Raw genomic sequence first — 13997 nt, forward strand, 5'->3', positions numbered from 1 at the left:
ACGGAGGCCGTCAAAATCATTTACATTTTACTATCACACGTAATTTATGCTTTCACAAGTAAGGGGTCCCTGTAATCCGGAGGCCCCTTATCATTGATACAGCTGATATTGCGCTAGTTACGCCCCTGTAAGAAAAGTCAAATCACTGCATCTAATTAAAAGTCTGACTACAGTTTTTCAAAAATCATAAGAGACTCAAGCTAATACAACGAAAGTGGCGTGGTTAAGAGCGCAAGGTGACAATGAATCGCAGAGCAAAAAACCTGACATACTACAAAATTGTACAATTTTCAGATTTGTTATTTTTTTTGTTCACAATGACAAGATATTCTTATAGAATGAGAGCCTCAGATTAATTATTTATGGACTATAGCTTGGCAACTTCGTCCATAACACTCCCGATGTTGCGCGCGGGGCGAGGGATGTGTAGATGAATGAAAACCCCACGACTGATGCACGTCACTTCCCCGCACGCACGATTACACACCCGCGCAGTATTTCCCCGTCGCCCGCATATCATGGGAGTGTTATCAACGAACTTGCCAGACCTAAATTCATGAACAAAATTATCTGTAATTTTATGAGGAAAACGAACTTGGATTAGGTATATATCTTTTACTAAAGTAGAAGTTGTTAACCGTTTTTTACACCATTCAACAAAAAGCTATTTTTACGGAGCTCTTTACTTTTCTAAACATCGATTCTATAGCGACAGTTTATAATCGCATTATATCGTTGATTTTGACTTTGACGGAAAAGTAATGTCTATAGAGGCAGGTCCTTATGTAATTAGTCTGAAATGACAGCCCAAGATATATCGCATTGTGGTGACTTTAATTTAAACTGTCCGTATTTTTGTATTTTTTTTTAATTAGCTTAATGGCAACCCTGAGGCCTTTAAAGTTTGATTTTTCAGTCCAGTCACCTTTAGAGGCCGTACAGACTACTTTAGTATTTTAGTCGCGGACGAACATTTTTTTTATTATATCGCCCAAAAACTTCTAAAATACTAAAGTGGTCCGAACTAGGCCTTATCTCCTTGAACACTCAAATCAGAGTTGCCTGACCAGAAAAACAAAAAAACCTGGCCATGTTGCGTTGACAACAAAATAATTCTTCCATAATCATCTAAGCACAGATCAAAAAACTTATAACATAATAGAAATTGCAATACCACCAGAAAATTTTAGATCACGTGATCAAGTTGTCGATCGGATCTGACATTCCCATACATTTAGTTTTCGAAGCGTTAACGATTGTAGAAAGAGAATCGAAGTGCCACATGGCTAGAGGCCCAGGTTTTTTACAATTCTGATCAAGCTATATTTTAAATCATTTTGTTTATTTACGGCATACATTGAAAAAAATGTTATGAGAGCATTTTTTTAAATTTAATCTCCATAGCTTGTCCTTGAGGATATGATTATGGTTGCTAGCAATCACAAATGCTCGATTCAAATAACGCGTGACGAAATAAATTTTCAATTTTATTCTTACAGCTTGCGTAATTGGACCTGCAACAAATAAAAATGCTTCTTACTTGTATATTTTTTTTCCAGTGCTTTTATTTATTTAATACTCGTATACGTTTTCATTAATACTCCAATTCTACATAGCTCGATAAATGGGCTACCTGCATCGATCTCCTATTAAAAAGTAGATGCACAATCAGCGACCAAAAAACGTCCCCACTCAATGAGTGCCAAACACAACTTCTTGGCACTCAATTCAAGTAGTCGCATTTACCATACCAACTATAGTCGGTATTATTTGAATTACATTTTTTTTGTAGTAATTAAAATATTAGTTATGCAGTTTGGTTCCTATAAGTAATCTCGTCAATACCTTGCTGTTATGGGAAGCAAAGTTCCGAGCACCCTGTATATTGAAACTGTGCCATCTACATGGTGCAGTTTCACTGCTCCAGCAACCATACACCTTAGAACAGAACACAGCAATACTGATTAGCGAGATGTACTTTCCCGGACGAATTATTATAATGGACCTCAACATCCCAAATCACATAGACTAAACACTGGACCACAAGGCAGTTTAGTTTTGTCATTATTAACCCGTATTCGGCTCACTGCTGAGCACGAGTCTCTCAGAATGAGAGATGTTAGGCCAATAGTCCACCACGCTGGCCCAATGTCAGACTTCACACTTGTCACGATGATTTACCTTCACCGTTTGAGACACGTGATATTTAATTTCTATCATCGATATCCTATTAAAAAGTGATGCACAATCAGTGACCAAAAAACGCCCCCACTCAATGAGTGCCCAACACGATTCTTGTCACTCAATTCAAGTAGACCCAATTTAAATTCAACCTTAAACTCAATCCTTAAGGTTGAATTTGCTCTGAATTTGGGATTTTATTGAATATTGGACTAAGTATATTTAAAGGCTTTTAGGCATAATTTTCTTTACCAATAATTCTAAAACTGTCAAAGCAAAATTGGCCAGTTTTTAAGTTAAATTTTCTACATGATTGTGCGTCCTTTTATTTTATGAGGTCAATGATTTCTATATACCTAATTTTAGCTTTACCTAATTATTCTAAGGCATGTCACGATCACAGGAAGGCGCCGAAGCCGAAAGCCCTCTTGATGCTGTCGAAGTAGTAGCGCTTCCAATTCGCCCTCGTCTGGTCCACCTCCGCAGACGGGACCAGGTCCTGCTTCAGTGTCACTATCGTGTGGTCCTCCTGAAACAAGTTACAATGGTATATGATGAAAGGAGATCATTCACGTTCCATACATTTTTGGGCTCTTTTTGAAAGTGCCGGCCAACAAAAAAAAATGGCACGAATCGTTAGAGCTAGCCATTGGGAGTAATAGCTAATATGGCATGAAAGTTGTAAGAGGGCTCTGAACCAAGTTATACAGGTTCGAAGATTCGTTTTTTCCATACATTTTGTCGATTTTCAAAAGTGCTCACCAAGAAATAAATCTGGTACTTATCGTTAGAACTGCCTATTTGGAGCGATAGTCAGTACGGCGCAAATGATGTAGGAGTGCTCTGAACCAAGTTATACAGGGTCGATTACTCGTCACTTCTATACATTTTACTGAGTTTTGTAAGTGCCAACCAACAAAATAAATGATACGTATCGTTATAACTAGCTATTTGCAGCAATAGTTACTATCGCATAACATTGTAATGGGACAGTGTCAAGTTATACAGTTTCGATGATTCGTTAAATCCATAAATCTTATTGATTTTTTAAAGTGCCGTTTTACAAAAATATGGTACTTATCATTAGAACTGCCCATTTGGAGCAATATTTAGTATGACACAAGTGGTGTAGTTTTGGTCTGAACCAAGTTATAAAGGTACGATGCCTCGTCACTTCTATGACTTTAATTGAGTTTTGTGCCCACCAACAATATTAATGAAATGTATCGTTATAACTGGTCATTTGTGGCAATAGTTATTAGAACACGAATATTGTAGAATTGCTCTGAACCAAGTTATACAGTTTTGATGGCTCGTTATATCATTTTATTGATTTATAAGTTGCCTGCCAATAAAATTCTTATAGGTATCATTTTAACTGGTCATTTAGAACAATATTTAGTTGGTTAGTATAGCAGACACTTTGTGAAAATGCTGTGAGACAAGTTATACAGTGTGACTATTTGTCATATCCATGAATTTCATTAAATATTGAGTGCCAGCCATAAAAAATGGTACGGATCATTAGAACTGACTGTAATAGGAACTGGGAGTAATAGTTAGTATTGTACTAATGCTGTAGGCCTGCTCTGAGCCATGTTATACAAGTTCGATGATTCCTAATTTCTATACTGTTTATCAAACTACTGCAACATTGAAAATGGGAAGACTGCCTTCTGTAACACAGTAATAACTAGTACAGGAGGCAGGGCTTCAACTTAATTTTGTGATATGAAGTTTTTGATGAATAAAGATTTATTATTATTATTTATACATTTTACCAATTTGAGCAATATAATTAGTAGGTAGGATTGACAAAAACATTGTAAGATTGCTCTGATCCAAGTTATTTGTTTTCGACGATTCGTCACTTTGTTTTTGTTGATATCTGTATAGGAAACACAAAATAATAATGATGAATACACTACTCGAACTAATAATATGAAATAAATGTCATCATAGTGTTGCTGTGTCATCATTATTTGTTATGTTATCCATGTTAGTAAACCCCAATTACATTACTTGAAAGAACTTAAAAAAAATATTTTTATATCACTCTACCCAAAATCCACAATAACATAACAATTTTTAAATGCATTTGCACAATAATGTGGCATTGCATGTGGCACCAAAAATGAGTATCATTAATTCTATATTATATTATTGTTTTATGTTTTTCAATTCTTCGGACAACAACATCTCGGAAATCAATGTATGAAAGTTACGAATAATGAAACTTATATAACTTTGTTCAGAAATCGGATTGTTCTGAACCGTGTGCAACGTCCTACTATCTATTGCTCCTAATGTCTAGTTTTAACGATATATGTTTTTGGTAAACGGTATTTTAAAAAATCCATAAAATATATGGATTTGATGAATCATCGAAACAGTATATCTTAATTCGGAGCTATACTACAACGTTTATGCCATTATATCTGAAAATTGCTAGTTATGACGATACGTATCATTAATTTTGTTTGTGGGCACTTTCAAAATTCAATAAAATACATAGAAGTGACGAGACATCGAACCTGTATAACTTGGTTCAGAACAATCCTGCATCAATGTGCAATACTAAATATTGCTTCAAATGTACAGTTCTAACGATAAGTACCATATTTTTGTAAAACGGCACTTTAAATATTCAATAAGATATATGGATTTGACGAACCATCGAAACTGTATAACTTGACACAGAGCTACATTACAATATTTATGCGATAGTAACTAATGCTGCAAATGGCTAGTTATAACGATACGTAACACTTATTTTGTTGGTGGGCACTTACAGAACTCAGTAAAATGTATAGAAGTGACGAGTCATCGAACCTGTATAACTTGGTTCAGAGCACTCCTACAACATTTGTGCAATACCAACTACTGTTCCAAATGGGTAGTTCTAATGATACGTACCAGTTTTTTTTATTGGCGGACCCTTTTGAAAATCGACAAAATGTATGGAAATAACGAATCTTCGAACCTGTATAACTTGGTTCAGAGTCCTCCTACAACTTTCATGCCATATTAGCTATTACTCCAAATGGCTAGTTCTAACGATTCGTGCCATTTTTTTTTGTTGGCCGGCACTTTTAAAAAGGGCCCAAAATGAATGATCTCCTTTCGGACCAATTATAGAAGGGGGGAGACGAATATCTTAGCATTCCATGGATTCACCGTGCGGGTGCCGGGTCCATCGCGTGGTAGAGAGAAAAACTCCGAGCAGAGTCCTGAACTTGTGACTACAGGATGTAGGGTTAAGGCATTCCTTGAAGATCGATCAACACTCCTCGTTCTCTGCTTGTGTTGTTCTCCCTGTCTAGCCAAATTTGGTAAGATCCTATTAGAGCAGCTTTGGATACTCGTTCTAATATAGAACTAGCTGCACTACTAGAGAGGCCAAGGTCTTTATTTAGTTATAGATTTTGCTGGTAATCCTCTCGTACCTACTTCTACGGCGTACAGACTAACTACATAGCCATTTTTAATTAGTTCAGTATCGCACCCACATTCACAAACAAAATTTTCTGTCATGCTAAACTTTAACAAACACAATCCACAACCAGCCAAACCAATTAAGAAAACCTCAATCAGGTTAGCCATGGATTGAATGCATAACCTCAATCTATATTTAAGATTAACTGTATAAATCGTCGTCCCAAGCATGCTTACAAAGCATAAAAATCCTTATTATTAATTTCTTAACTTAATAAATATATATACTCGGAGGCACAATTATCCGCCCGCTTTAATATGACGCGAGTATATTAAAGTGGGCTGATAATTCATCAGCGATCAGCGAGTCCCTTCGTCAAAAGTTTAAAGAAATAGGTATACTAACAGTAGCCTGTCAATATATATATAACAGTATAGTATATGTAAGACAAAATATTAATTTGTACAAACGAAAAGGAGATTTAAACCCACGTCTTACTAGACACGGGCATAAGTTAGTTATTTCTGCATATCGTCTCCAAAGAGTTAAAAAATCTTTTGTAGGTTTGGGTGTACTCTTCTATAATAAGATCCCCAAGACTGTGATGGACCTGCCAATGCATAGCTTTAAGCAATGTGTTAAAAAACATCTACTTAGTCGAGGGTACTACAACATTGATGAGTTCCTTAATGATAAAGATGCTTGGAGGTCGTTGGATCAGCTTCCACCTTCACACAGAAAGTAAAACTATAAAAAATGTAAACAGTAATTGTTATTAATTGTAAATTATAATACTGTATGACTTTTTCAAAAGAGCAACTGTTGAGTTTCTTGCCGGTATCTTCTCAGCAGAACCTGCCTTCCGAACCGGTGGTAGAATCTTTACAAATAGTCAACTGACGTGTCAAAAGTGCTTGTAAACTGAGCCTACTTGAAATAAATGATTTTTGATTTGATTTGATTTGATCATCATTATCAACCGATGGACGTCCACTGCTGGACGTCCTCTTGGACTTTCAAACAAAATGGTCTCGAGCCACCAGCTTCCAACGGCACCCTGCAACCCGCTTGATGTATTCGGTCCACCTAGTGAGGGGTCAACCAACACTGTGCTTTCCGGTGCGGGATCGCCACTCCAGCACCTTGGGAATAATCCAAGTGATAATTGAGTCTATAAAAAAAAAATTTAATACCTTCTCATCAATAGAGAAGGTGACCTCAGAGAAGTGCTGGTCGGGCCACTGCTTGTACCGCCAGTACTGCACGATCTTCTTGCCGGGCACCAGCTCGCGGAACTCGCCCGTCACGTTGCCGCCGAACAGCCAGAACTTGCCACCCTTCTCTGCCTCCATTTTTACATGACCTTGGAAATAAACAACATTTTTTGTTATTAACTATATTTAGCACACAGATTTTAAAAAACAAGAAAACTAATATTAAACAAAGGTCAAGACAACTTATTTAATAAATCAAATCAAAATGTAACTAAATTAAAACAGAGTTCGCTACTCGAGACAGGGAGAGATTCTCCCTGCCTACCTCCAAGTAATCTGAGAAAGAAGAATTAACTAGTCGACAGTTTTTTTTTTACTATATAGTTCATTACTAATTGAATGACGTCACAAAATCGATGACAGAGTCTTATGACGTACTTTCTGTACGTCATAAAACTCTGTCATCGATTTTAAAAAATACATGATTTTTAAATTCAGTTTCATAAGAAATCCATTAATTAATCTATACTAATATTATAAAGCTGAAGAGTTTGTTTGTTTGATTGAACGCGCTAATCTCAGGAACTACTGGTCCGATTTGAAAAATTCTTTCAGTGTTAAATAGCCCATTTATCGAGGAAGGCTATAGGCTATATTTTATCCCCGCATTCCTAAGGGAACGGGAACCACGCGGATAAAACCGCGCGCGGTTAGCTAGTATCGATATATTTCGGAGCCATACTCCAAAAACTATGCGAAATTAATTTATTTATTATATATAATTTATTATTTTATATTAAATTTGATATGAGACAACTACCCTATTACCAAGTCCCACTACTCACGTAAACAACTCGCAACACCTAGCGTCAGCACGAGCTAACACGAGATAGTCGAGTGACGTCATAATATCCTTCTCAGACTACTTTCCTTCCTATCCTACAGTATAAACAATTGAATATACATAATATATAATTTTCTGCCCAGAGTTGGAAAGGTAATGATTTTACATCTTGTGCCTCAGAAAACACATAAAACATGAAAATCTGATAGTGGTTGTAAGTTAAAAGTTAAATTTAACATTATCATAACCACATTGTAGTAGCTTGGAATCTAAGTTTCCCCTTTTCTATAAGGAGATTGTAAGGATTAGGAGTTGAGGGCTTTTACAAGGGTGTTGTTGTGTGTTGGACCATTAAAATATACTCATAATGATGGCTCTCTAAACTTATACTACAAATACGAAATGAAGGTAGAAAACACATTTCTTCATTCATATCTTTCAAGTCATTTCATAACATGTTTATTTTAAATTATGTATTATTTGTTTATAAAATGTTATTTAAAATATATTAACTATATCGTATTGTTCTAAGCTTAATAATCGAATTTATTTTCATCAATTTAAAAACTAGTTAATTATAACTATTATCAGGTGTGAAATGACTAGTGTATTTATACCCTCATTTTTAATTTGTTTGTTGGTAAACAGTATACATCAAGAAAGGCTGTAGTATAACAATATGAATATTATTGGATAGAAGCAGGCGTTACTTTGCGGAAGTTCATCATGATTATATAAATATACAAAACGTGACAAACGTACAATTGCACATTGTAGAGTCAACATCTCCTGAGAATACTCCAGATTCGGGGTGAAATATACGTAGAGAGTATTTTGTCGGACCTGGGGGAAGTTGTCTCATGGTTCGTCGGCTTTTTTGTGATTATAGCAAAATAAATAAATCATTATAATATGCGTATTAGTTTTTTAAATGTAACAAAATACCTTGAGTGAAAGCAGTAACCATTTCTATCCGAGTCATAGCATCATAGAACTCCTGCGCCCTGCACTGGAAGGTCTCTGTCAATTCTATGTTCTTTGTATCAAGTTTACATCCAATCTGCTTCTGCTGTCTATCTACTATAGGCTCCATGTTTATCTTCTTGTTGAAGCCGCTGGTTATAGTCTTAACGTTGTCAGGTTTTGGAGCATCTTCGCCTTTCTTTGGTAAGATCAGACCTGAAGAATACATGTAAAGTTAGTTGAGTACGAACGATTTTTGGGCAGTAATTCAATCACTTTGTACTCAATTAAAGTAGTCTGTACGGTCTAAAAAAGCTTGAATAAAATTTAAATTTAATTTAAGTCTTATATTTATTTATTACTAGCCGATCCTCCGTGGTTTCACACACCCACGTGCGAAATTGTCGTACCCATGAGAATACCAGTATAAAATATAACCTATTACACTCAAAAATAATGTGGCTTTGTGGTAGTAAAAGAATTTTCAACAATACTATAATCTTTACCTCTTATAATATAATATAATAAAAAAATCCTCTCCTATGGGTCAATCAGTTAAATGACATTGTATACACAAATATGTAGTTTTATTTATTTGTAGCAGCATAATATAGTCAAAACAGGCGGCTTCGAAATGCACTATTAGTCCTAAGATCTAATTATCAGAAGTCAGAAGGTCGCTGGCATCGTACCTCAAAGGCGTCCGTGTCGCAGTGGTATGCGTGATGGATTTACAAGACGGAGGGTTTGATCCCCGGCTGGGCCGATTGAGGTATTCTTAATTTCTCCAGGTCTGGCTGGTGAGAAGCTTCGGCCGTGGCTAGTTATCACCCTACCGACAAAGACGTACCACCGTACGATGTCGTGTAGAAATCGAAAGGGCTGTGGATTTTCATCCTCCTCTTAACAAGTTAGCCCGCTTTTATCTTAGATTGCATCATCACATAACATCAGGTGAGATTGTAGTCAAGGGCTTACTTATAAAGAAAAAAAAAAGAAAAAAAAGTAGTTATGTGTATGTGTATGTCTAACAAATAAATTATATTATATTCAATAATGTTTCCAGGAACTAAGAAGTCAAAGATTGTGGAGTCCTTACCTTTAGTGAACTCTTCTTTCAAGCTTCTGATGTACTCAGCGAGCTGTTGACGGATTACTCCCTTTCCGACGTTGTGCATAAAGGCTTTCACCCTCTGCGCCTCGTCACCACTGCTTTTGATTGTGACGGTCATCTGAGAAAATATGTTATTGCTTGGTGAAAATTTTGTTATTACTAAAAAACAACAGTTTAAGATGTTAATTTATTATGAAACACGGCTAAAACTCACGTGATACAATGTCAGAGTATGCCCGACTAGTTTTGAACACATATAGGGCCGGTTCTTGCAACCCGGTTTTGAACCCAGTGCGAGTGGTCGCACTGGGTTCAAAACTAGTCAGGCAAACTCCAACATTGTATCACATGAGGTTTAGCGATGTTTCATAATAAATTAATATGAATAACACTCACGATAGTTATAGTTTAAGATGTTTTCAAATATAAAAAGAAGGTCTATAATGCTCAAATGTCTCTCTACTTTAATTTTTTTGTTTACTAAAGGATCAATTACAAAATTGGCTGAGAATCAAGGCAAACAAAATCTCTAGCTCATTTCCGAAAACTGTAATGTTTGGCATGAACCCAAAGTAAACATGAACTACAAACTAAATATTAAATATAAATAATAATTAATATTTACTAAACACAAAACTCAACCAGCTAAAATCACAGCACCATTTTTTGCACGTTTGCCTAAAAAGTGCCTCTTCATTCTAGATTTGAAGATACTTAACTTGTAGGTATAAAAAAAATGGAAGCTTGTAGACATTCTTTAACTTAGCAGTGTAAAAATTAGCATGCAGTGGCGGCGGGGGGTATAATAAACAATATAATTATTAGGAAAAAAACTAATCTCACAGATGCTCTGGACCATGCACAAAGACTTAAGTGGAGATGGGCAGGCCACCTTGGCAGGCAAAAGGACAAACGGTGGACTAAGAAAATTACCTATTGGAAAGGTCCACTTGGTAAAAGGAAGGTAGGAAGGCCTATAGGAAGGTGGGTAGTCGACATTACCGCAGTGGCTGGCCAAGGTTGGATGGAACCCACAAAAGAAAGGAACAAATGGAAAAAGATGGAGGAGGCTTATACCCGAAGGGACCCATTATTAACTAGTACATAATTAATTATTTAGATAAATATATAAATTAGTTAAAATAGTTTTAAGATATTGATAAGTACTATCTAAATGGGAAAAATAAAGCTTATTATTATTATAAGCAGCGGCAGCCCAAAGTAAATTTAAGAATGGAGCAAGATCCAATTATGGCGCCTCGCCTGTTTGCTCCTAATAATATATACCTATACCAATTGTGAGTGCAAAGTATGGAACATGAATATCTCGACCATACTCTGGAGTGACAAACGTTTTTTACCATTTAGGCGCACACTCGGAATTGGCGCCTGGAGCGACTGCTCCGTTCGCCGTATGGGCAGGCTGGCCCTGAGTCTAAGAGACAGCAACATTGCAGATTACTACGATGTCTGACAGTTCTAACGTAAAAGGGGTAAAGGACAAACAAGATTGTAAACTTCCTGTACTCGTAAGACAACCATTACCTATCTCAAAACAAGATAAAACATTCTCTTTTATGGTATTTTGTGTATATCTTAGGCCTACTGTATGCCAACCAATATCAGTGCAACTGCAAATACCGCTATCTCTGCTTTCTCTTTTATTGCATTGCAACAAACAAGATAGAAATGAAACAACTCCACTGGTGTGGATATTTTGTCTATTTTTTAGACCCTGTAGACTCAAAGCATGGCTTGACAACTGCACATTGTCTGCTCTATAGACACTTGAAGATAATGAAAACAATTTCCAGGTTGTGGTGAGAAGGAGACCACCTATATACATATATCTGCATATCCCATGTTCCCACAAGTAAGAAGGGAGTTACTAGGATATATTAAATGAAGCAGACCTGACAAATCTCACCATATGGGATATTGTTAGGTTCACAAAGACTACAGAAAGATTTGAGGGGGAACACTGTCAAGTAAACCTGTGTCCTATTACACCCGTGTATTTAGTGGAATGACCCCTAGTTAGGACTGATCAGCTGTCTGGCCTCATCAGATGTCCCTACTCTAAATATAATATATATGCATATTTGTAATTATTATACTTACATCGACCTCGCTAACGTCATTCTCCTCTGACAAATTGGGGATGTTAACTTCCCCCTTAACCTTGTCTTTGCCTCCAGCCAATAGACCTTCCCACTTCAACTTAATGTCCCATTCATAGAAAAATATAAGCTTTCCTTTCCTATTATTCGCTGTAGCCTCGCCGTCTATCTTCTCTACCTCCGTGATCTTACAGTCTATACCGTTTTGTGATATTTTTAAATTATCCAACAGTTCTTTTAGACGCTCCTGTGACCACGGCCCAGCGTTCTTCTCCGTCCAATGCCAGTTGTTTACATTTGTTGCATCGGGACGCTCTTCTACGATCCATCGAGGGTCTCCTTCTCCCCATTTAGCCATATTTCGAACACTTATGCACACACGAGGTTTGAAAATCAAGGTTCTCAATAGAACAGCTAACTCGGCCTAATGTTACGAACTTTGGACAGATTAGTTACCTAACATACACTTAAATCAATTCCAATGACACTTATATTATATTGGTTTTGCAAGGATTTCATTAGCGCTAAAGAAGTCTCTTAGAAAATTGAATTAAACTCGCAAATCGTAATATTCGAGAAACGTCGTTCATCGAAAGTTGAACAGCAGTCGGCATGACAGTGACAGCGGTGAACGGTGAACTGTCAGTTACTGTGCTGTGTTGCCATCGCATAATACTTGTTTACCCCACTTTATACACGGTTTTACCACACTAAATCTATATATTTTTTTGTAAATGTATTGGAATCCTTACTAACAAATAATTGGTCCAGTCAACGGGTATACTCAAGTCACTACTTAAATACATACAAAGTGGATTGATAGACTAATACTTAAGAAAATATTTTTTATAAGCTCTTTAATATTTCATTACAATAATTGTTCATTTTTTATTCTAGCGTAAGTTTAACATGATATATTTTTTAATTGTAGTATTAAATCCAACACTATGCGTAGGTACAGATAGTAGATAAGTACCTAGGTACTTAAATAAAAAAATATATAACCGTGAGGTTAAAAACTTGCCTGATAATAATTATGTATCCGCTCAAAAATGTGGTTTGCCGTAATTTAGGGAAAACAATTCGGCATGGTAACATTCTAAGAAAATTCTGTAAGTTTCTAGAAACTAATTGCCAACTTAAAAACTTGATCCGGATGTCGCAAAGATTCGTTTTACGCATTTAATACTGAATGCATAGATCGAAACGAAACGTAATAATTTAAACAATTCTAAAAGTAAGATGAAAAAATTAAGGATAAATATAAACTAATAAAATGAATTATTATTCTCAGTCTCATTATATTTTCAATACAAACTTTATATTAGACTGAAAACTCCATTTGAAAATACAAAACGCCTGTTTAAGTCTACAAGCAAAGAATCACAACATCACGACAAAATTTCGTTATATTTATATTTAAAATTTTTGCAGGCGCTCAACCAAAAAATATACTCCGAATCTGTATTCATTTTTTTATTATTATTTTCTTTCTTCATTATTATGAACAAGGACTTTGAAGGTTAAATGACATAGATGCCTGCTAGAAGGTTATTATGTCTACAGTCTACAGACCACCATTTTGTTATTACGTAATATTTTATACTCATTTTAGTCTCAGAACTCAATCAAGTCGCAGTCCTAAAGTGGTCTAAATGAACTGAAACTGAAAATTTTAAACAAAAACAAGTTAATTTACATATAAGTAGGTAGGTAAAAAAAAATTGTGAAATAAAAATAATAATTTGAGAAATAACTACCTTCCTATTAATTATTATAATAATTGTATCTTATTGCTTGTCTAGTGACCCCCCAAACTTGTCCGAAGCTCATGGTCAGCTTATGGTCACACTTGGGGGTATCTCGATTTGATAGTTAGCATCCCAATATCATACCTATTCACATTAGGTACACTCGCTACTTCGTACCCGTGAAATTCAGTTTAAAAAAAACGCGGGAACCATGAATTTAAAAAAATGGATATAAACAGTAGCCTCTTCTCCTAACTGCTCCTGCTCCATAACCTTCTCTATCTTCCATTGAAAGTCTCGATAAAATCGGTGCAGCCGTTCCGTTCCAAAGATTAGTTCGCACAAACAGAAAGACAGACAGACAAACGAAAATT

The 13997-nt window shown here is 35.8% G+C and overlaps 1 protein-coding gene across 1 annotated transcript; it reads right to left on the minus strand.

Annotated features, from left to right (window-relative positions):
• Nucleotides 1-1352: 1352 nt before the first annotated feature.
• Nucleotides 1353-12506, minus strand: LOC112051721 (activator of 90 kDa heat shock protein ATPase homolog 1). The gene is made up of 6 exons (XM_052885035.1): nt 11874-12506; nt 9738-9870; nt 8621-8854; nt 6811-6980; nt 2554-2710; nt 1353-1514 (listed from the first exon to the last, which is right to left on the minus strand). Exons 1-5 carry the CDS (start codon nt 12228-12230, stop codon nt 2579-2581), a joined length of 1026 nt encoding a protein of 341 aa, XP_052740995.1. The 5' UTR covers nt 12231-12506; the 3' UTR covers nt 1353-1514; nt 2554-2578.
• Nucleotides 12507-13997: the final 1491 nt, after the last annotated feature.

The sequence above is a fragment of the Bicyclus anynana genome, chromosome 13, assembly GCF_947172395.1.
Source record: "Bicyclus anynana chromosome 13, ilBicAnyn1.1, whole genome shotgun sequence".
NCBI classification, from domain to species: domain Eukaryota; kingdom Metazoa; phylum Arthropoda; class Insecta; order Lepidoptera; family Nymphalidae; genus Bicyclus; species Bicyclus anynana.